General features: G+C 37.4%; 1 protein-coding gene across 4 annotated transcripts in view; it reads right to left on the bottom strand.

The window, feature by feature from the left end:
- Positions 1–22,387, bottom strand: part of PIP5K1B (phosphatidylinositol-4-phosphate 5-kinase type 1 beta) — a 97,803-nt gene that overhangs the window by 41,799 nt on the left and 33,617 nt on the right. For all 4 annotated transcript variants that reach the window (XM_039729896.1, XM_039729895.1, XM_039729892.1 and 1 more), the window contains 3 exons: positions 19,340–19,421; positions 18,566–18,634; positions 6,812–6,942 (listed from right to left, as the gene is read on the bottom strand). In XM_039729896.1, coding sequence (XP_039585830.1) covers positions 6,812–6,942; positions 18,566–18,634 — 200 coding nt within the window. In that variant the 5' untranslated portion in view covers positions 19,340–19,421. The remainder of the gene's footprint in view (positions 1–6,811; positions 6,943–18,565; positions 18,635–19,339; positions 19,422–22,387) is intronic.

The raw sequence follows: 22,387 nt of genomic DNA, 5'->3' as shown, positions 1-22,387 counted from the left end.
CAGAATAGTTTACTGATCCCAACAGTAAGCTCTTTAAATCATGAAGCAAACTTGACACAAATTTAAGATTTCTTGTTAGTACTCTGGAAAATAGTTTTAAGGTTTTCCTGATGGTACTTCTAACAGAAAAAGCACCCTCACTTCCAGTAATTTCTTACAGGAATGGAAACTTTTCAAATTTCTTATAATTTTGAAGCTTGTATGACAAGTATGAATTGAGTATGGCCTTGTTCTTTCTGGAAAAAGACAAACTCCACTGTACAGAATGCTTGATCTAAGTACATCCCTACCCTGTTTAGAATTATTCACATTCCGCTCTATTAGCTATTGAAAGAATGTATTCTGTAGTTTCTCTTCACATTTTCTTGATGCATTTTAGAGTTCCACTCTCAGGGGATTAAAGTGTATGTGCAAAGCACTACATATAACGATTTTTAATCAGCCTAGGGAGTTTCAAGAGGACAATTACATCTTTGAAGTTTAACAAAAAAATGCCCATGATCTATTGACAAAAAGTTAAATGTGTAAAATGGTGCTTTTGACATAATAAGAAAGGGGGCAACCATGTCATTTCCTTTTCAGCTAGTTTAAGCACAAGTCTACCAGAAAAACAAAGATAAAGTCTTTAAAATTAGCTCTGATTCTGGCAATCTTGAGCAATTCAAGTCTTTCTATACGAGCTATGACATCAAAATGCAGGCTTTGGAATGATTAGGCAGCAATTGTAATTTATGAGCTATTTTAATAACCTCAGATGTTATACCCCACAAAAGAAAAAGATTCATAGGTAGACTAAAGAAGAGATACTAAACTTAAGATGCAAGTTTGGTTTAATACTTATATTGTAATTTTTATTTTTTTAAAATCAAGCACACCTATGACAGTATGTGCATCTAAGCCTGCCCCTTTGTAAATGTTGAGACTGGATTTAAAGCATAGGTGGTGCAATATCAAACTAAAAGTGAAGTAAAATTAATTAAAATTTTAATGGCTAACCCCATGGCTGTAAAAATTTGCTAAACAAGACACCCAGACACATTTCTTGGCAGCTTTTCTTCACTATGGCCTCACCCTGGTAGGATGTACTCAGGAGATACCACACCTATCTGAAAGGGCAGAGAAAGCCACCCTCATATCTTGGTAGCAAGCCTTCATCACTGAGGATTTTTCACAGTCTCTGACAGAGCTGTTATCAAAAGAATTAGTCTCTGGTTCTATGTATAACTTTCCTTTGTGTATCATAAAAAAGAAGAGGAGGAACACATCAGTTATTTCAGTGACAACATTTCTTTTTTAGATTGTAGAATCAAAATAAAATGTCTAAACTTAAATGTTCTCAACATTAAAAACTAAGAGTATCCAATTTCAGTTTATTCGCTCTTGAATACAGCTGCTTTTTAAAAAATTCATCACAGTGTGTTTCAGCTCTAAAAACTGTATCAAACAAACACATGCTGCGGGTCAGGTAGTGCTTTGGTATGTTCCTTTCCTGTATGTAATTTCAGGAAAGCATAATTTCCCACATGGAGGAAGTAGGAATCATGTTTATCTGTACAAATAGGTGTGTCAGTGTTTTCTTCATACTGTGGGTTAAAGTCCAGTGGTAACATCCTTTTTCTCATGTACATTTTCCTAAACTTCCAGTTACCAAATGCTGTCCTGAGAGGTTCCCTGCAAGTTAGCTTTGAAATATAGTTAGGAGTAGTAGGTAACTTAAAACAGGTCAAGTCAATCATATCTACGTAACAGCTGAATACAGAATCATTTACTTACAATTACTAAGATATTATTTTACAACCAACTGGAAATTCTATTAAAATACAGGGTCTCAGAGTATTTGAAAAGTTGTTTAAGCAATCCACATAACCATACAATTATCCAGGTTATCAGGTTTACCAATAATTTGTTGGTAACAGAAGTAGTGAGTCCAGTAATTCATACCAGACTTTGCTTTTGTCACCAAAGTATCCCCATTTCTAATAACTGTTTTGCATCCTCCTCTCTGTGCTATCATTCAACTCAAAAACCATAAAAACCTTGTCAGAACTTGAATAATTCTGTGAATCTCTGCAAGAGCACCAAGGAAGAGCAGTAGCACTTTATCAGACTATTCAGATCACTTTATCTTCCTTGTGAAACTGCCCACAGGAAACATGTATCATGGTGTAAGTTACACAACAACTCATTGTTAGTGTGAACATTCAAATACCAGTCGCACTAAACCTGTAGAGCATTCTATACTACAAATACACTACTTAGACCATCAGCTAACCTATGACACAGGTTTGATATAAAGGTATTTCCAAGGGTGAGTATCAGTTTTCTCAATCAGTACTCAAAAACATACAAGAAAGCAGTACACTTCAGTTTTAGATGTAAGGTAGAACCCAGACTGGCCTTGGCAGTAAGGTAAAGTTTTTACCTTCTTAGAACTTTGACTACTTATTTGGGCTGTTATTCAAATGCTACTAGAATACAATGATAAGCTTCTGACATTAAAGAGCAGAAAGAATTGAATAATCTTTCATTAGGTTCACAAGAAAGCTGGTAAATGAACCAGTTCAGTATACAGACTGTAGCTGCAGAGTGCATACAGGTCATCGGCATCTAACACACTTCCCAGCTCAATTAGAAACCATAGTGACTGTTGTCAACATGCAGGGTCTAGACCCTGCAATAAAAACTTATTAGCAATAGAAGTGCATAAGATTGACTAACAACTTGCTGCAAAAAAGGTCAAACTCAACAGCTTGAAACCTTCTGCATTTCTAAAGCTTCATAGCCAAAATTAGCTGATATAGTGGAGCAGCTTTTGTTTGGCTTCTCAGTCACCACAGAAAATGCACCTCCTTCTGTGTCTACTGGAAGAGCTTAATAAGCTGCCTACACTGCCAACTCAAAAGCAGCTGCACAGCCCCATGGCCCAGCAACTAGTCTGAGCCACCACTGCTTACCAGAGCTAGACAAGCAATGAGCCACTCTAACCAATGAGGCATTCTAACCAACCATCTCACTTGGAGCCAGCACCACCGCCAAGTCAAAGGGCTGACAAAATATTGCTGAAACCACATTGTACAACTAACTGGAAGCAAATTGTGCTACTGGGAACTGCTTCCAGCCAAGGAAAACAGGCACAAATATGCTTGACACAGCTAGTCACAGAACAGACCATAGAGAGCACATGCAGGATGAACAACCTTCCCACCGAACCCTCCAGCCACTGTTGCAGCACTACCAACACCAGGTAAGCACCTCTGTTGCTGGATTTCCAAAACTGAGTTGAAAAGCCAGAAAAGAGGTTACTTGGAGTGGTTTCCCTTGTGGTTTCACTCTATTCAGTGAGTAGGGTGGAGGCTTCAGACGCTGTCTTCAGAATCAAGTAGGTCAGTGCATTTTGCTTCGCCATCCTAGGAACAAATTTGCACAGTACTATTTTAACTCCATCTGGATGGTGGTTCTCAATGAGCACCTTTCTAGCAGCTTCCAGTAATACCTTGGTTTCCAAAACAATATGTTATACGAACTCCTGGGGAGCTTGAAAAGGAAGGGTTGAAAGGCCCTCCACCACTACGACGTGCAAATGAAGGCAAACACCTTTGCAATTCAAATCCACCCACTGTACAGACACCTGTAGTTCACTCAAAGTCACTTCCAGAAATAAACACGTAAATTAACTGGGCCAAACTCTGACCATTTTAACACAGTTACAGAGTAACTCTGGACCAGGACTTACCTGCAATCCAGGGAGTTACTTCTGATTTACATCAGTAGTTCCCAAAATATGCAGAGCAGTTTTGTTCAGATCTGACCTAACCACTTTTTTCCCTGACATTTTTCTCCCTTCTTAATGAATCGTGAATGCTTCAGTATGACTACTGAAGCAGAGATATAGGTTGGGTTATTTCAGGGTCTGGGAGGTGTGCAGAGACTATTCTCTTCAACCAGTAAAATTCATAAACAAGACTTAACTATTTTTCCTTAACTATAAAAGGGCAGCTATAACACTCTTCTGCTCACTGGTGCACAGGCTGCATTGCATTACATCTCTACTAGCTTAAGTCTATTTTACCACTGTCACCTTAACAGTGCCCCTGTTGATGTCAAAGAAGCCGGTGAAGAAGCTATGACTGAAAAACAGAGTCATCTAATCTCACTGCCAGACACAGGTAAGGCAGAGAAAATATGGGAGGAAGGTGGAGCAGGACACCATGCAAAGAGTCAGGTGTCTGTGAAATTGCCAAAATGAAGGGGAAGTTCAGCTGACAGCTGTTTGAAGTTGCAGATGAATTAACTGCACCCAAAGCAAGTGGAAAAATACTGCTCCTTGCTGGGTAAGTACCTGTTTGAGCAAGACTCTTGCTGCACCGTTAGGTTCTCCTTCAGCTCCAAACTTCCGCAAAAAGTTTACTCAAGCTCAGCTTGCTCCAGGGTACTTCCAGATAGAGGTCAACCCATTTCACCTGCTGGTGTAACTAATTTCCACTAATTGCTTTCAACCCAGAGTAATCCAAACGGGACAAAAAAAAGTCATTACAGTAATTACTTTTCACAAAGCTGCCATCACAAGTAGGTACCCCCTTGGTAAAAGTGAAGAGCACCTGAGGGTGCACCTTGGGAGTGCAGTTCCAGCTGTAAAGAAATGTGCAGCCTTTGCTTTTTGCTTCAAACATGGGTAATGAAGTTACCTATGGATATGACTCAGGACCAATCCACATAATGTCATCATGAAACAACATTCCAATACTCTGAACCAGCAAGAAAGAATCTTTTATTAATTTTGTGCAATCCTAATGTATAACAATTCATGCATAGTAATACACTTCTGGTTGAATATAATTTAGATAAATAAAAGTGGATGTTACACTGAGACATAGCAAGGATTTGAAATTTGACATTTCTGTGCATCAGCATAAGAAATCAAGAGCCATGTAAAGAGATTGCTATAGACAGCCAACTTCTAGTTCCACAGACAATGTTGCCAACAAGTGTTCTTTACGGAGAGGCTCTTTGTTACAGTCAAAATGTCTCACTATGCTGTATACGGCTTACTACCTAGCGATGTAAAAAGAAAAAAACAAACCCAAACCCAAAATGACAGTGCTTTGGCCATTACTTTCATTTGTCTAATTTTCCTCAAAGTTTTTTTTTTTTTTTTAAATAAGAAACTGTTCCGAAAGCTTTTCTACTAAAGCTTTTCTATTCAATTTTACATTAGTGTAATCAGTCTCTTCCTTCTGCCTTTTGGGTTTTTTCAAGCCAGAAGGGATGTCTCCCTGCTCTTCCTTAATACTAATACAAAACAAGTAAATCTCATTTTTGTGTGTACATGCATGCGAGTCTCACAGGAAAGAAGGCACATGCAATGCTATGGATTACACATAATTTTATTTTACTTGTTCCTTTAAAACTATGTTTAAAAAGAAAGAGAATAAATGTTCTCGCTCAAACCATGCTAAGTAATAAAACACTTTTAGCATGTAGGTTCCATTTAGTTTTCATGAACAAAGCTCATATAGCAAACATATCACAGAAGCCACTATCACTGTCATAGGCAGACATTTTTCTCACCAATAAAAGCTTTGTCACATGATATGCAAATTTCTCACCTTAAGCTGGATTTTTTAAACAAAATTTTATGATTATAGTGTATGTAAACATATTCATATAGCTAACTTCTCTATATCTACCTAATCTACAAGAGAAATATTACTAACCTGTGCACAAACACTATCATTAACACCAAAACAAGGATACGAATACCCTCAACTAATAGGAACTAATGCAAAACCTTCATTTCACACAAGGACTTTTCTTCCTTAAGGACATATCACTTCAACAAACATAAAGGAAATTTACATGAGGAAATATCAAAATTTAAAGTGTATACAATTATTTTGTACATTGTTAATTCAGTTTGGTTTAGTGACACCAGCAAATACTAAGGATTATAAATTATTTAAAACATTTTATGAAATAGCATTCAAACTGCACTTGAACAAAACTTTGAAAAACTGATAGAAATCAATCCCAAATCCAGGAAAGATTACATAGATAGCATGTCCTTCCTGAAATGACTGTATTTAGCACTTCTGAAAACCCAGAAAACACTCAACAGAGCAAGTCATCCTGGTTTTGAAATAAATTTCTCCTAAACCTTTTTCTTCACTTGCTAGAACATCTAAGTTGTAAAGGGTACATGGCACTGTACTTCATCTTCTGAACACAAAAAAACCAGTATGACCTTGATTTCCCTATCAGCATAACTGTATTGCTACAATTTCTATACCATCAGCTTGGGAGTGATACAAACACTGTCAAAGCAGTGTTGTCACAGACTAGAGTCCTGGATAGAATTTTATAGTGTAAATATAAATATAAGGCAACATTGTAGCATAAATTTTTATATTATACTTGAAATGGCAGGACTTGAATTTTTATAAATTTTTTAAACCCCTCAACAAAATATCAAGTATTATTTTCAGAAACTAATAAGCAACTAATCAAATGTGAATGTCAGATTCACAAATCACTTAAAATTCAAATTGACAACTCCTTTAATTGAAAGTGTTAAAATTACTTTCCCTCTATAAATGCTAAGTCTCAAATCTTCAGATGAAGTATGACCTTTAACTCTCTCTCTACCTTCCTTTCCAATGACAACATGAAGACCAAAAAATTTTCAAGTTTCATACGTTGTACTTATTCTAACATGATTTTGTTAGAACTGAAAAACAAAACTGGTTCAAAATAGCTAGTTAAGAGTTTAATTTTGAAATTTTATTGAAGAAAAATACAATATGCTTATTCTTACCTTGGCAGAAAGACACTTTCCACTACATAGAAGTCTTGCATAAGAACATCTCTGTCTGGTTTTGATGTAAGATTTCCTACTGTGTATCCTATTCCCAACTGGATAGCACCTTTAATAGCCGAGGATGCAGTCTGTGTGAAAAATAAGAATTCAAGCATGACTTCGCTAAAAGCAGATTTCTGTTCTTTACCGATAATATTATAGCTAAACACTTTGATACTTTTCATAATAACAACACCCTGTCATCTTCACATGCTAGACCTCAGTGATTTTTAATTAAAATATTTAAAAGAATCACTATATACAGAGTGAAGCTTTTCAAATTACCCAAATAATTTAGACATGGAGTTCTTACTCAGTAGAGAATGACAGAATAGCAGGTTGGAAGTGACCTCAAAAGATTCAACCATTATCCCATTATGTTCAAACTTTCTTGACAAAAGCATGATTTGGACAAGACAGCCAAGCACCCAGTCAAGCCAAATCTCAAAAATGGGAATCTGCCAGTTCTGGGGAGTTTATTCCACTGGCTGATTGCTTTCACTGTGAAATATTTCCACTTGTGTTCAAGTTGAAAATCCCCAGGAGTAACTTTAACCCATTATCTCTCATATTTTCCATGTGACCCCTTGTAAAAATAGGGCCTCTACCTTTATAACCACCCTTCAGATACTGTAACATGGTATAAGTTTTTCCTCAACCATCATTTCTCAAGGTTGAGCAAATCCAACTCTCTCAGCTTCTCTGAACATGTCAGCCTTCTCAGCCCTTTGATCATCTCTGTGGCCCTTCTCTCCATCCTCTCCAGCCTGCCCATATCTTTTTTGTATAGCGGAGACCAAAACATACAACAGTATTCCAGGTGTGGCCTGACAAACGCTGGCAAAAATGGGATAATCTCTGCTGCTGATGCCCCTGTTGATGCAGCCCAAGAGCTCCTTTGCTCCAGCAGCACACTCCTCACTCATACTGAGCTTTTTGCTCCCTGGGGCTCCCTGGTCCCATTCCACAGAACTGCTCCTCACCCTTGTGCTCCCAGCCTGTGCTGCCCTCCTGGATTTGTTTTCCCAGGTGTAAGACCTTATACCTGTCCTTGCTAAACTTCAAAAGGTTCTTCTCTGCCCACTTTCCCAGCCTACACATGTTTTCCTCCAGGTGGCTCTCCCTTCCAAAGTGCTCACTTGATCCCTGAGTGATTTTGAGTGCTCTGGATGACCATATAGGAAGACATGAAACAGCGTTAGGCCCAATACCAATCCCTGGGGGACCCCACTTGTGCCAGTTGGAAAAGGAGCCATTTACCCCCACTCTGGGTGCTGCCTGTGGGTCAGTTCCCCACCCACAGCACGGGCAGCTTGTCCAGACTGTTACACAACAGCTGGACAGGAAGCTGACCAGCACAGTTGTTACACACCTTAACAAGGAAGCTGTGGGAGACCATAGAGAAAGCCTTGGAGAAACTTAGGCAGACAACATCCGCAGCTTGTCCCCCCTCAACCAAGCAGGTTACTTTGCCCTAGAGGGCAATCAAGTTTGTCAAGCACAATTTGGCCTTGGTGAACCTGTGCTGGCATTTCCTAATCATAGGCTTCATCTGACTTGTGATGGCTCCTAGGAGGATTCTTTCCATAATACTTTCCTTTGCTTTAGTATTAACCTTCAGAGTGCACAGCCAGACCCCAAACTCCACAATATTGTGATCACTGTAGCCAAAGCCATCACTAAGTGGGATATTACAAAGCTGGTTTCCTTGGTTAGTGAGCAGCCAGTCCAGCCATGCCACATTCCTGGTTAGCACATCTAACATCTGCATGAGGAAGTCCTGTATGCATTCCAGAAACTTGATGGATGTTGTGATCTGCTGTATTGCTCTACCAAGAATGTCTGGATAGTTGAAGTCACTGAAAAGACCCATGATCTGTTATCTAAAAGTTGCTAAGTGACCCTGATTAAGTGCCCTTTTCGTCTTGGTTTGGAGATCAGTAGCAGATGCCTAATCTAAGATCCCCTTTGGGGATTTCCCTTCTGATCTTGATCCAGTAGCATTTGATAGGGCTTCCACAGTCACTGTAGTTGACCTCTGTATGTTCATGATTCACTTTTAACCCAGAGCACAACTTCTTCTCCTCTACTTTTCTACCTGTCTTGACAAAACCCATAATCATCCTTTGTGATCCTCTTAAAACAGTTGCAATCTAACAGGATATTCAAATTGCTTCAGTATTGTGAAGCATGCATTATATTCTGGAAAAAAACAGTCGCAAATTCCAGGTGACTGTACATGCATGCCAAGGCATCACAATGCAAGCTTATGGCTTAAATGCTGATTCTAGATGCAAATAAATGTATTTATTACCTTCTGCCTAACAGTCAGTGCAAGAGATCCATTGACTGTGGGGAGTCCAGAGAAAAATGAAATGGGGAAAGCAAAATCTCTCTGTAAAAATCTACCCTTATCAAGTACAATGACTGACTTCAAAGGCCAGAACTTCCAGGACAGAGAAGGCTTCAAAACAACAGCATGAAATTGTGATACTATATATGTGTAAATTGAGACCATATCTGAAACTTTCCTGCGCTGAATAGACAGTCACGCTGCATGAACTAAAAAAAAAACCAGTAGAAGTGAGTCAAAATCAGAAAGTAGTCAAGAAAGGAATTTTTAATATAACATGGAAGGAGTGAATAAAGAAAAACATTGGGCAGGGAAAAAATGCTATGAGGAAGGGAATATCTTCCCTTGCATGATCACCAGTTTAAAGACAACATGTTTGGTCCCTGTTTTTAGTTTTTACCTCCTACCTACTAAACAAGAAAGAGACTAACAGAGAAGTTTCATGATCAGAACCAGTTCAGCACTTGAACAGAACCATTTCAGGATTGGAAATTACATAAGAAGTGGTTCAAGTACACAAAGCTAATCTTGTTCTAGTTCTTGGAACAGAGTGGCTGCTTATTTTTAGAAAAGACAGAGATGTGTAGCTCTTAAATAATTAAGACTGCACACTAAGCAGAACTTATACTTGCATAACAGTTTAGAACCAGCGATTTGGTGGGAACAAACAACAGTCCATTCTGAAAGTGCTACTTTGACTAGTAAAAAGATTTGGCTTTGTGTCATAAGAAGAATCACATTTTTCTTTCCTTGAAAGGCTTCTATTCATGAATGATTAATGCCTAACAAAAGCTGTAATTATGTAACTTTGATCAAACCAATACACATACAAATAGTTTCTGCTTCATTGCTGGAAGCCCGTCTTGTTCACTGCCACAGCAAGCAACTATGTCTGAAAGAACAGCAGATAGTACAGTACAACAGAGGACATGCCATTCCAAATAAACCCTGACAAAACCCACCAAACTTCAAAAACACTCAAGACAAGTAACCTGGCAATGTGACTTCAAAAAGAATCAGGATCTTTATCAGTTTCTCAAGGTCGGGATTGAAGGCACTTGAGACAGTAGTTCATGTTCAGACTCGGGTGTTCATTATTTCTTATCAATGAAACAGCCTCACAACCATGAGTTCGGCAGCCTTTCATTAGAAGGCACAAAATGGCTATCTGTTGTTAAAGGTCTTTTAAGACTAAACTATCCAATTAAGAAAGGACACCTAGATTATTTTCCCTTTAACCCAATAACTGATCCCTTGAAGCCCGCAATGTCAACTTTTCTGTCCAGTTACAAAACATTGCCCAAACTCATGAAGAAGAAGGAAGAAGGTAAAAAAGAACAACCTGCCTCCGACCTAAAACCTCCATCTTGCTTGATATTTATTTCTATGTTCTAAAGACCCAAACTGTAAGTTTTCCACCCTGTGACATTACAGACTTCTAACCAACTACACACCTGTAATCCCAGTGTCATCAATCAATTTTTGAAGTCTTCTCCACAGCCTCAGGTCAATTGCAGTGTTCTCTTTTGGATCTGTGCCTTTAAGCACAGAAAGTTTAAAATTCTCAGCATCCAGGGTTCCAACTGATCATCTTTCAATCTCATAAAAATATTTGTAGTATTTTTTTTTTCAAATTCAAAAGACCCAGAGACTTGTAGTCTCCGGAAGGCAGAATGTAAGACCTTCTAATACAATGCCACTGACCTCTCCTAAAAGGTTACCTTCATTAATTTCCACTCACATTCAAGAACGTCATTAGTAACCACTCATCATTTTTTCAGCAACCACAGAAGTTGGTTTAGCAGAAAAGTAATGTTATGAAATCATTCAGAATGCTTTAAAAATGGCTTTGAAACAAATTGAGAGCTGCTACAGTATGCTGAAGGCAACTGCTGGCCCAAAGTCCATTTTGTCGATCACCACTATGACCAAATGCTGGTAACTCAGTATGCCTTCGCAACTGACAAGTATTTGTTTTCACAGTTCATAAAATAAAAACAGAACAAGCCTTGGAATTAGTCTTTTAAACAGCACTTTTCTTAATTCTTTATATTACTATTATTAATAATTTTATTATCATACTTAAATACAAGGAAAACATAAAGAAGTTCTTTCTTAAGCCTCAGGGGAAATGTTCTTGCAACATTCATTTTATTACTACAAAAATGTGTTTGTAGGAAACTGCAAATGCAACTGGAAAAACGGAAGTCTCTTGTGAACTTTTCCTTACTTGGGCATCTCTTTTAATTCCCATTAAAAGGCATTAAGGTAGTGAAAGGCAGCAAAATCTAGTTTCAAACCTAAGCCCCTTATTTATTAAAATTTGTCTTGAATACTCTCCTGCTCCAAAGTGAACAATAAAATTCAGCCTTCTGCACCAGGGGTTTTTTCAGTCTTTAAGAGACTGAAATGAATTTTCCTTCCTATTAGTCTCATGAAGAGGTTCAGAAAATGGCCCTGATATTATGTATTAACTGTAAAGCTGACAGTGCACAGTGACAGTACGACTAGTCCCAGATAATTAACCTGTTATCAACCTTCTGAAGATCAAGAAATATTAAGGGATGACAATAACCAGCAGGATAATAATGTTGATGCATTTTAGGTTATGAAATTGAATTTGTAGCAAATGCTGTGCACTATGATAGCTGTCTTTGTTACATAAAGGGGGACAAAGCAAAACTTCTCCTATCCTCCTTCTGCTGTTTGGGATATTACTGTCTACTGCACAGGTGCTTTGATGCTTTTATCCCTGCATAAGAAACTGAAACTGTCCTCATTATGATGAAACATACCTTTGCTTCTTTTTGTCAAAAGTAACGATATACTTTTTCTGTGTTTGTCATATGGCTTCGCTAAAAGAGCCTGTAGATACGAAAAATTGTACACAGACTCAAAGCATAACAGCAGAACATAATATAGAATATAGGTATATGGAATATTTGCATCCCTGATAAATATTCTAGCACTCAATGCACTGTTCACTTAAATTACTTTCTCTGCAGATCAGTCTTCCATTTGCTCTACATTGCTGTAAGCTGAAATCCTTTTTTCAGAGTAGCAAAATAAATGAGAAATTCTCTCAAATCAGGTCTTAAGTTCGCACATGATCCTACAAATAAACGAAGCAGGATTTAGACAGTGTTTTTCCTACAAATCATCACTTTCAGGTAGCCATCTAAAATTTAAATTTGTAATTTAAAAAAATAAAGGTGTTACTCAGACATACATAATGCATATAAAGGCAGTTCATAACCAGATAACAAAAACAAACAAACAAAAAACCCCAAAACAACAACAAAAGAAATCAATGAACTGAAGCTATCTGACAACTGTACAAGTTAGGGACAAGGATACTGAAAGGATTCAAAAAGCCTGTCCTTTAATGTAACTGAAAAAAAATCAAGGATTATAAAAATATGGATACTGTAATTTCAGAATGTATATTATAAATTAGCCAATAATTGTTTCTGTTAGAGTGTGAAGGTTGTAAATTACTGGCAAACCTGACAAAACACTAATGTGTCAGTAAATGTACAGACCACACTGTACACAAATATTTTAAATATGGTAAATGGATTTATTCCTTTAAACAAGTGTCCTTATAATTTCTGGGTAATTGTATGGGACTATTAATGGCATAAATCATTTAACAAACCATGAGCAGATTGGAGCTGAGCAGGAGGGCACAGGCTTAATCTAATTCAATAGAAGTTCCTCTCTAATGTCATTCAGTTACTTTTCCGTTCATCTTTCAAGTCTCAATTGCTCTTTGCTAAATCTATATGTACTTCCTGCAACAGGTTCATGAAATGTAACTCTAATATTCCAGACCTTCAAAAGTAGACATCCTAGGGAAACCCTTTAAGACTTCATAAATGTGAACTTTGTCCTTGTTTTTTTGTGTTCTCCCCTTTTATAACATTTTATTACAGCTGAAGTTTGACCTATGAACTTTCTATAGCAAAGATGGCAGCTGGTTTATTGCAGGTGCCATAAGTGATGCAGGGAAATTAACTCTGCCTTGGAAATTCTACCTCATTATCATTGTGAAAGGCAAAATGATGGTTGCTTTCTTTCACCTTCTATACTACTGTCATTCATACAGGTTTTTAAATCTGCCAAATGAAATGGCACAGACACCTAGCTACCACAGCTCTTTGTAAGAGATGGGGAGAAACAGACAACTGAACAGAAACCTTCACTGGTTAACACTGCTTTGCAACCACACATCTCACAAAGTAGTTGTTCATTTCTCTCTGCTACTGTATACTGAGAAATCTACTTTCATCTTCCTTCTTTTCATCCCACCCTTCTCCTCTGTTGGACAATGAACTGGACTGGGGTAGAACAGATAGCTGCCTTCAGGCAAAAGTCTCTTTGAAATTAATAAATTCTTTAGCAAAGGAAGAAAAATATTCATAGGTCTCACTTGATCAAAATTGTTGAAGCCACATGACTTATGCCAGATCTGAATTTTCTACTACAAGTAGGCATTTGTTCTTCAGTTTTACTAGTTAACGTAAGTACTAGGAATCCACCCATGCTATCACTTCCCTGCAAACACAGTTTATCTTTTCCAGACTTCAGAGAAGATAGAACCTGCCATAAATTGTGTAAACTCTTAAGCCAAACCATCTGAGGAGAATGCCGGTTGAAAAACAATACATCTTCCTCAAGCCATATTTAAAAATAGCTTGCTTAGAATATTAGGAAATTTCAATTAGATTAAGATGTACATGTGGTTATTGCCTAGTCCATTGCTCCTGCACTTGATCTGTCTTGTCTTTGGAGTGCTTGCTGTGCTTACAGGCTCATTGAAACAACACTTCTTGACACTATTTCCACTGAAACTTCTGGATGAAGGTGGCTACCCCATCTCAGCATGTTTTCTGCAGCTGACACATAATAAATCACAAATAGGCACATGACAATAGAGTTACCATCTCATTAATCTTACTGTTTCTTCACAACTTGTGACCATGGGTCACTATGGCCACAGTACCCTTCCAATCTTTCTTCAGTTCACACTTCTCTCTAGCAGATGTTTGCCCACCTTCTGCAGGTCACACTTCAGGAAGGTGGACTGCTGCGCATCGTGTGTGTGTCTATGCAATTGTTACAGTTCAACTGCAATCAGAATGATTTCCTTATCCAAGCTGCATCTGATCTCCCTTCATTTTCCAAAATTGGATTCAGGTGACTCCATGGCTTTCAATTAATCTTTCGTTCATTTCAAAACATTTATGCTTAAGTTTCAGCAGTAGCCATGAACCCAGCTACTCTGGTTGTTCTATATTTGCAGGAAGAATGTGACACCTCTGAGCTCAGAAGTAGCCATAGCTCCAGGTGAAGTCACAGCCATTTTAGTATCTTTACAGGTGCATAAAATCTGCCACTGAGGTCCCAGTGCAGCAAAACTTTCAGTGATGAAATTGCAGTGTCTACAAGAAAAAGTACCCTACCTACAGGCATTAGATGCAGAGCATAAGTCAATGCTAAAAGAGATGGAGCAATGCTGCTTGCACATGTTTGCAAGCTCTAACAATAGGTAGCTGGCTTCCTTTATCAAGGCAAATTTCCCTTGCTCCTGGCAAAGTGACTCATGATATGCAGTTTTGAACAGGTTACATAAAGTGCTTGTAATATGCTAAACAGAAGAGCTGCAAGATATGTAATGACAAGAAACTAATTATATACTTGTGTGGCAGCCTTCAGACTAAACAGCGATTGTGGCAATCTAGTTACAGATTTTCACAAGAGCATATTTATATCTATTCTATTTTCTGGTGTGATTTTCTTCTAAACTTCTAATGTGCTTTGACAGACCTCTCTGAGCTTCATTCTTGCCATTATCCCATTTTTAAGCCAGGATGCTACTGAAATCTGATTTCACAGGGAGCAGACTCAGGGCTTGTGTGATTGATGGCATTGCTATGCAGAAACTGCATGTGTGTCAGCAACTTCTCACAACAAAGTCTGCAAAATAGAGAGGAAATGAAAAAAAGCAGCAAGTGCATACTCCAGATGTCTGTGACTGGATACAGATATCCAAGAGAAACTATAGTCTGATGACCTGATTTTTGCAAGCATGCAATGGAACAAATAACCAGTCTCTCTTCTATCCCTTACCCTTTTTCTCTCTGAGAAAAACCTTCACAACAAAAAACCCCACAAACCCAAACAAACAAAAAACCCAATCCAAAACCGCAAACCAAAAGCAAAAGAAACAAAAGCTAACCAACAAAAAACCCTCCACCCTGAAAAAACTGGCCACAGTCTGCACAATTTACAATTTCTTTGATCTTAAAGCTATTTTAATTCTCTACCTTAAAACTGCATGGAACATATATCTATGAAGTGTCTCTTTCATTAACCAAGTTCTTTGATCTGGGTGACTGAAACACATTATTATTCATATTCACACTGTAGACTTAACAACTTCTCAAAATTTACAAATAGACAGAAAATCCATAAGCAGTTTCAGATTATAATGTTTGTAAAAAATGCATGCAGCTGAATAGCCTAGCAGCCCCACCTCAAAAAACATCATTTAAAAGAGAGAAAAACACCCTGATTTTCAAATGGGAGAAAAAAAAAACCCACACCCAAAAAAAAAAGACATCAAAAAAACCAACCAAAAACCAACCAAACAAAAACAAACCAAAAAAAAGAAAAAAAACACCCAAAAATCTAAAAAACCCCAAAACCAATAAACAGAAAGTTGTGTTCCCACTTGTTTCGAGACTTTGACTACATAAAAAGAAACAATTAAAAGCCAGAAGAGCATTTATGTCAAAATACAGCAGCAGAAAAACTGAAAGGTACATAGAAAACACTGGAAAGAAGGAGCATGATTCATAATAAAAATCATGCTCTGTCTTGGTCCAGTTATGCATTTCAGAGTCTGAAACGGCTTGCAATGCTCATGCAAGCCCTTTCACAATGTTGTAGTAATGCAAGAAATTTATTGGGACCTCAAGATGTTTACATTCATGCAGATGGCAAGTCAGCTGACTACTGTAGGAAATTGAAGAGCTGAAGACTTAATTAATTCAGATAATTCAGATAAAGATGTTACCTACCTCTATTTTAGCTGAGATGAACAAACAAATTAAGGAAATATTGCAATAATCTAAAATTCCAAAGAAAAACCTGACAGCCTTACAGTCTACTTATTATTCTGGAAAGTTTTATCACGGGTGAAGTCACAAGTGCTCTTCTGCAGATAGCTTGTTTTCACCTGACTAAAGTTAACTTAAGCAGTGAAAAACAGTCATTACTACAGAATTTTGTAATACGCGGATAGCAGTTATAACTACCTGAAACAGCCCAAGTAGCTGAAAAAGCACCAGCTGTGGAAACAAGATCCTCCGCAGGCTGGACTTCTGGAGAAAGTGGCACAGGAAGTCACGGGAAGGACTATAAGTATTTTTCAATCAAACAAATGTAACAATATGTGACTGGAGAACTGTAAATGGAACACCTGTGGGCAATTTAAGACAGGCAGCTTCTGTCTGCAAACAAGCCTTCTACAGAGCACGATTTCTCTGTGTAACTTACCTAAAACCATGGAATTAAATGAGAAATTATATTAAATGCTTCTGATGAACAGATGTCCTACTATGCTTACCCTATACTTCCAGACATATACTATTTATACCTCTGAACAACCATTTAAAAAAAAGAAACAATGTATATAGATTATCTGAAGGAGGTGAGGATCACAGAATCACAGAGTGGTTTAGGAAGGGACCACCAGTAGGGTCACCTGGACCAACCTCCCTGCTCAAGCAGTCTTCAAGATTTTACAGAAGGTGCAAAGTTTCTAAGGAATTTGACTTAAGACAAGAGAGACATAGTTAAAAGTGAGGCATCAGGCAGTTAGCCCTGCATGGATAAATTTTGAGATCAAAATTTATTAATATTTTATTAAAATTGTGGCAAAAAGGAGGAGTATGATACTATTAGATAAAAATACTAAACTTTTAGGGGCATATGCAGCATAGGATCTTGAACACAGAACAACTGAAAGTGTAATTATATGAAAAGGAAATAAATTGGCATACGATACAACAACTGGTGGTTCAGGGACAGAGCTTGGAGGTGACATTTACTATGATCTGTGAGTGTGATGTGGCTGTGAATCACAGGTCTTGTCAGAGGTACTTCCAATAGATACACAGTAGAATTTGTGCCATAGTGAGAAGACTTTCTACAGCTTCCTCTGAAAGGTTGTGAATTTAGAGTTGAAAAGGAACGTAGAAGAGTATGTGGGATGACTGGGGGAATGGAAGCTTTCCTACAGCTATTACTAGTCTAGTCTAGCAAGATAAAGCTGGAGAAGTTCAGGCAGTGAACGTTTCTTCCTTTCTCATACTAATTGTCAAGACAAATTCTGACTTCTACATTTTAAAATCATCAGTTGGGAAACTTAAACTAACCTGTATTCAAAACAAACATTATTTCCTTTCCTGTCTGGAAAATTATCTGGAATGCTAAGGCCACCAAGGTACTGCCAACATAACTGCCAGGAAAAGGGGTGGTAAAAGTAATAGCTTATTAATCTCCTTGACTTTTACCAGCAGTACTGTAAGCAACAACCAGAAATTAAAAATCCTAATCACTGTATGTACTGCAGAAGCATGTGGACAACTGGGCTAGATTACAGAATTAATTTTAAAACATAACCACCATTTCTTTAAGATGATCTGTCAAAGTAGTGATCAAATTCAGTAGCTAACAATTTGGCTGTGTAAACATGTAAAGAAAAATTTGCTTTTATAGCTCAGCTTGGTTATCAAAATTGCTAGTGGACCTAAATAATGCTGGTCACAGACAATCAATATCAGAAAAACTCCAAACCACTATCAGCAATATCTAAATGGACTATTGATGCATGCTCCTACATTAAATATGTACTCTCTTACACATTTCTTTTTTAAAAAATACTTAGCAAACAAATAGTGGTCTGCTTGGCAAAGTGCTAGAAAGGTGCTTTGCTTTTCAGGTTTGCAGTCTAGACACGTCACATAAACACTCAAACCATTTGGAAACTTAGTAAATTTCTTACAACAGTGTTTAAGCCTAGAGATGTATCTGTTGCTAAGAGCAAAGAATTTCTATCAATCTAGCAAGATGGTATACCTTAAAGCTGGATGAAACAATAGTCAGCTCTGTGGTGGATAGAAATGCCTTATGATTTCACAGAAGGGATAAAGTAATTTTAAAAAACCCATGGAACACGTTTTATTTGTTCTTGGTTTTAATCAGTTCTAAAATATATTCACACACAGAAGATCTGAATTACCGACATGAAGGGAAAAACATACAATAAAAAGGTTGAAGGTTTTATTTACCTTTTTATATGTTTTCTCTTCATTTGGCTTTCCAGCAGTAACGTCTCCATTTTCAGTAACAGACGACATCTAATAACAGAAGCTTAAGTTACAAGGAAGGCATTTGCTTTACAAAAGTAATTGTTCAGAAAAATCATATAATTTATTATCCATTTTTGCTAAATTCAAACGTTTTAGAGATCAGTGATGTATCTAGGATATTCCTTGTAAGTATTTTCCACACAGACTAAAAGGACAGCACTGGCCCAGGAATACATGCAGCATACGACTGATTCTACATGACTCTGCTGCTTTTCCCCACACCAGTATGCAGTGAACTCATGATCCTCAGCCTATTACATGAGATGTTCCTGAAAGAGCAAAACTATGAAGCTTGTGAGCCAAATATTCAGTGGTATGTCTCAGTAGTCTAAGGTCCTAGGCTTCATCAATATGCTGTATCTCCTTAAAGTAGTACGGGAACCATAGAATAACATGGAATTGCAGAATATTGGGAGTTGAAGGGACCCACAATGATCACTGAGTCCAATCCTTAAATGAATGGCCCATACAGGGATCGAAGCCACAGCCTTGGCATTATTAGCTCTATTTTACATTGTATCTTATCAGAGCTGTAAAGCCATTCTAGACCAAGGATAAACCACTAAGATAGAGATCACTTTGGTCAGACACCCTGAGTGCATCTGCCAAAGTAAACGAAACAAAAAGGCACAATGACATGGTTTAAAATAATTCTATATTTTATCAATACTTTCTCAAGGGAATTATACTTACCCTTATGAACAACAGAACAGGTCATCTGGAGCTGAGAGTGAAGATCAAGCCATTCATTGGTAGTTGTAATGTTTTTCACAACCTATTATAAGAAATATTTGTCATAACTATGTCTTAACAAATTTCCATCTCACAGAATAGCTGTAGATTTCCTTTTATTACTATTCTTCAGCCCAAGCAAGCATTCAGCTACAATTGAGGCTTTTTAAGAATCATGTCAAATAACCTGGTTACTATACTTGGAACTTACTATACTTAAAACATATTTTAACTTGGTTAATATACTTAGAAACTGGCAGTATTAAACAGGAGGGAATCAGTGCAGACTAATTCCTTTTTGCCCTAGATATTTTACCCCTGTGGCACAAGCAACTCTACAATAAAACATTTATGTAGAGCAGTATACATATATGCTCTGGAGTGTTGTGTAATTACATGTGTTATTAATCTTATAGCCTTATAATCTCCAAACACTTATTAAAAATAGCTGTGATGGTTTGGAAGACAGCACATTGAAAAGTTGCAGATTACAAATTAAAAAAAAAAATCTAGTGACACCTTAAATGAGAAGACAATCTCACTTTTTCATTAAGCAGTTCAAATAGCATCTTGTACATAAATAAAAATTGGTTTAAGAAAGTATTCTCAGGTCTCATTCACTGATTTTAATTTTCCATTAATCTAAAGAGTACAGTACCAAGGAACCTTTTAATAAAAGGAGTCAAAATCAGTATATTCCTTTCCTTTTCTTTAGAGAAGCACTTGAGCCAAAAAAAAAAAAAAAAAAAAATAAAAAAAAAAAAGATGGGGGCACACAACAAATAGAAACTTGGAGGTTCTGAGAAGAAAACAATGCCTCCTTAGAAAAACACACTTCTTACGTTGCATACCAGTATCTTCCTCCTGCAGCTAACCGCATTCTTCATTGTAGCCTCCATGTAAGTAATGTGTGTTAATTAATAATTCCTTCATTTGGATGTGTATTAGCAGTCTGCTATACACTGAACTCCTATTTAAAGACAATGACTTCATTTTTATAGCTTTTTAAATTGTATGTAGTTACCTTACTCATCTGTGTTCACACATTTAATATTAATATTCACCCATGCTTACAACTCTATCAGTACACAAAGGCATCAAGAACTTGTTAAGACAGTTTTTGTAGGAAATATCATTTTAATTACAAGTAGATGGCTTTTAAAATAACTGATCACTGGGTTAAAACACTAATCCCCAGCCAAGCTGTTGTTGTCCACATACCTCCCAAGACTATTGATACTATTGAATATGATGTTCCACTACACACAAAACTTCCTAAATTACGAGCACACAGACTCAGCAAAAGCCAAACATAAATGCAGCACGGGAGTTTTCATTCAGTAAGTTAGCTGAAGAAAGCACCCATGCTAGACATGGGAGAAAAGCCTGGTTTTCCCCCAGCATAGACAGACAAATTATTCAAGAACACTTCACTTATGTGAAAATATACCCCAGCAATGCTGACAACAATAGAAAACAGACAACAAGAGACCAAGTTCAATAACTACCAAGTGTAAAAACTCGTACACCATAAAGAAGGTAAATTTTTCCTGTATGTGTCATTTAGAGTTCATTTCCTAAAGGCATTTAGAATAGAATTATTTTTGTTCCAATCTTTTGAGAAACAGAACACACTGCTCTATCTTAACTGTGGTAGTGTTAAACATCTTTTAAAATCTGTGCTGGGACAACCATCTCTTGTTCCATGCTAAGAGTGTTTTGCAAAGCAAGTATTACTTTGTGTATTTTCCTCCTGCCCTAGAGCTACTGAGGCAGTAGCACACAGTGCCTTCTCATATGCTTTATAATGCACAGAGCAACAGCTACTCTCTCAGTTCTGATGAGGTTTAACAGTTCAAAGCCAGGTCACAACTTATAGTCTTGGACACACTTCCAGGCTAAGCTACAACTATTTATTTTTTTGTTACCATAGCAGGGGACTACTGGAACTAAGACTCTCAATCTCTGTATCTACCTGACAAAGGAAAAGCTCACAATAAAATAAGATGTGAGGTAGGGGCGGGTAGAGGAAGAAAACACTTCATTTCAGAAATATTGCAGCATGCTGACTTTCGATGGGATTAAGTTAATTTTCTTCACAGTAGCTACAGTGGGATTACATTTTAGACTTGTGCTGGAAAGAGTGCTGATACTTCAGGGATGTCTTCTAGTCTTGCATAGTGCTTATACAGCATCAAGGCCTCTTCTGCAGACTTGCTGCATCCTTCCAATGCCTGGGCTGGGAATGCACAAGGAGCTGGGAAAGGAAACCAGCCAGGACAGATGAACCCAGCAGACCAAAGGGATATTCCAGACCACATGGCATCATGCTCAGCATATACAGCTGAGAGAAGAAGGAAGGGAGGATGGTCAAAGTGACTGTATTTTCCTTCCCAAGTCACCATTAGATTTTATGGGGCCCTGCTTTCCTGGGAATGGCTGAACACCTTCCTGTCCATGGGAAACGGTGAAAGAATTCCTTGTTTAGCTTTGCTTGTATGCACAGCCTTTGATTTACCTATTTGGAGATAAACAGTCTTTATCACTACCCCTGAGTTTTCTCGCTTTTACCCTCTTGATTCTTTCCCTGATTCCATCAGGGGGTAGTGAGTGATCCAGTGTGTGGGGCTCAGTGGCTGTCTGGGCTTAAACTGTGAGTGAAAGATGGCTATAAAGATCTCAACTTCAGCTTCTTAGATGCTATCCTGCCTGATAACAAAGAAAGAGAAACATTAAAGTACAGAGGGAATTGAAAGAGTTTTTTTTTTCCTAAATACTCCTGAAGGGTCAACATTTTGGTCACAAATCTTACGTTCAATAAAAACTACTGTCTTCATGAAATACAAGATTACAGTCTTCATTTCCAGCCTTCTGCTCAAAGTCCTAAATGCAGACTTAAAAAAAAATCTATTCAATGTATGCTTCAGGAAAAAAAAAAAAGTTTCACAGTTTAGTTTCTCACACTATAATCATAGAACCACATGCTTCTTAACTAACACAAACTGCAAT

The sequence above is a fragment of the Passer montanus genome, unplaced genomic scaffold, assembly GCF_014805655.1.
Source record: "Passer montanus isolate IOZ18808 unplaced genomic scaffold, ASM1480565v1 scaffold7, whole genome shotgun sequence".
Classification (NCBI taxonomy): Eukaryota; Metazoa; Chordata; class Aves; order Passeriformes; family Passeridae; genus Passer; species Passer montanus.
Note: the sequence above shows the minus strand (reverse complement) of the source record. Positions and strands in the feature narration are given on the sequence as shown.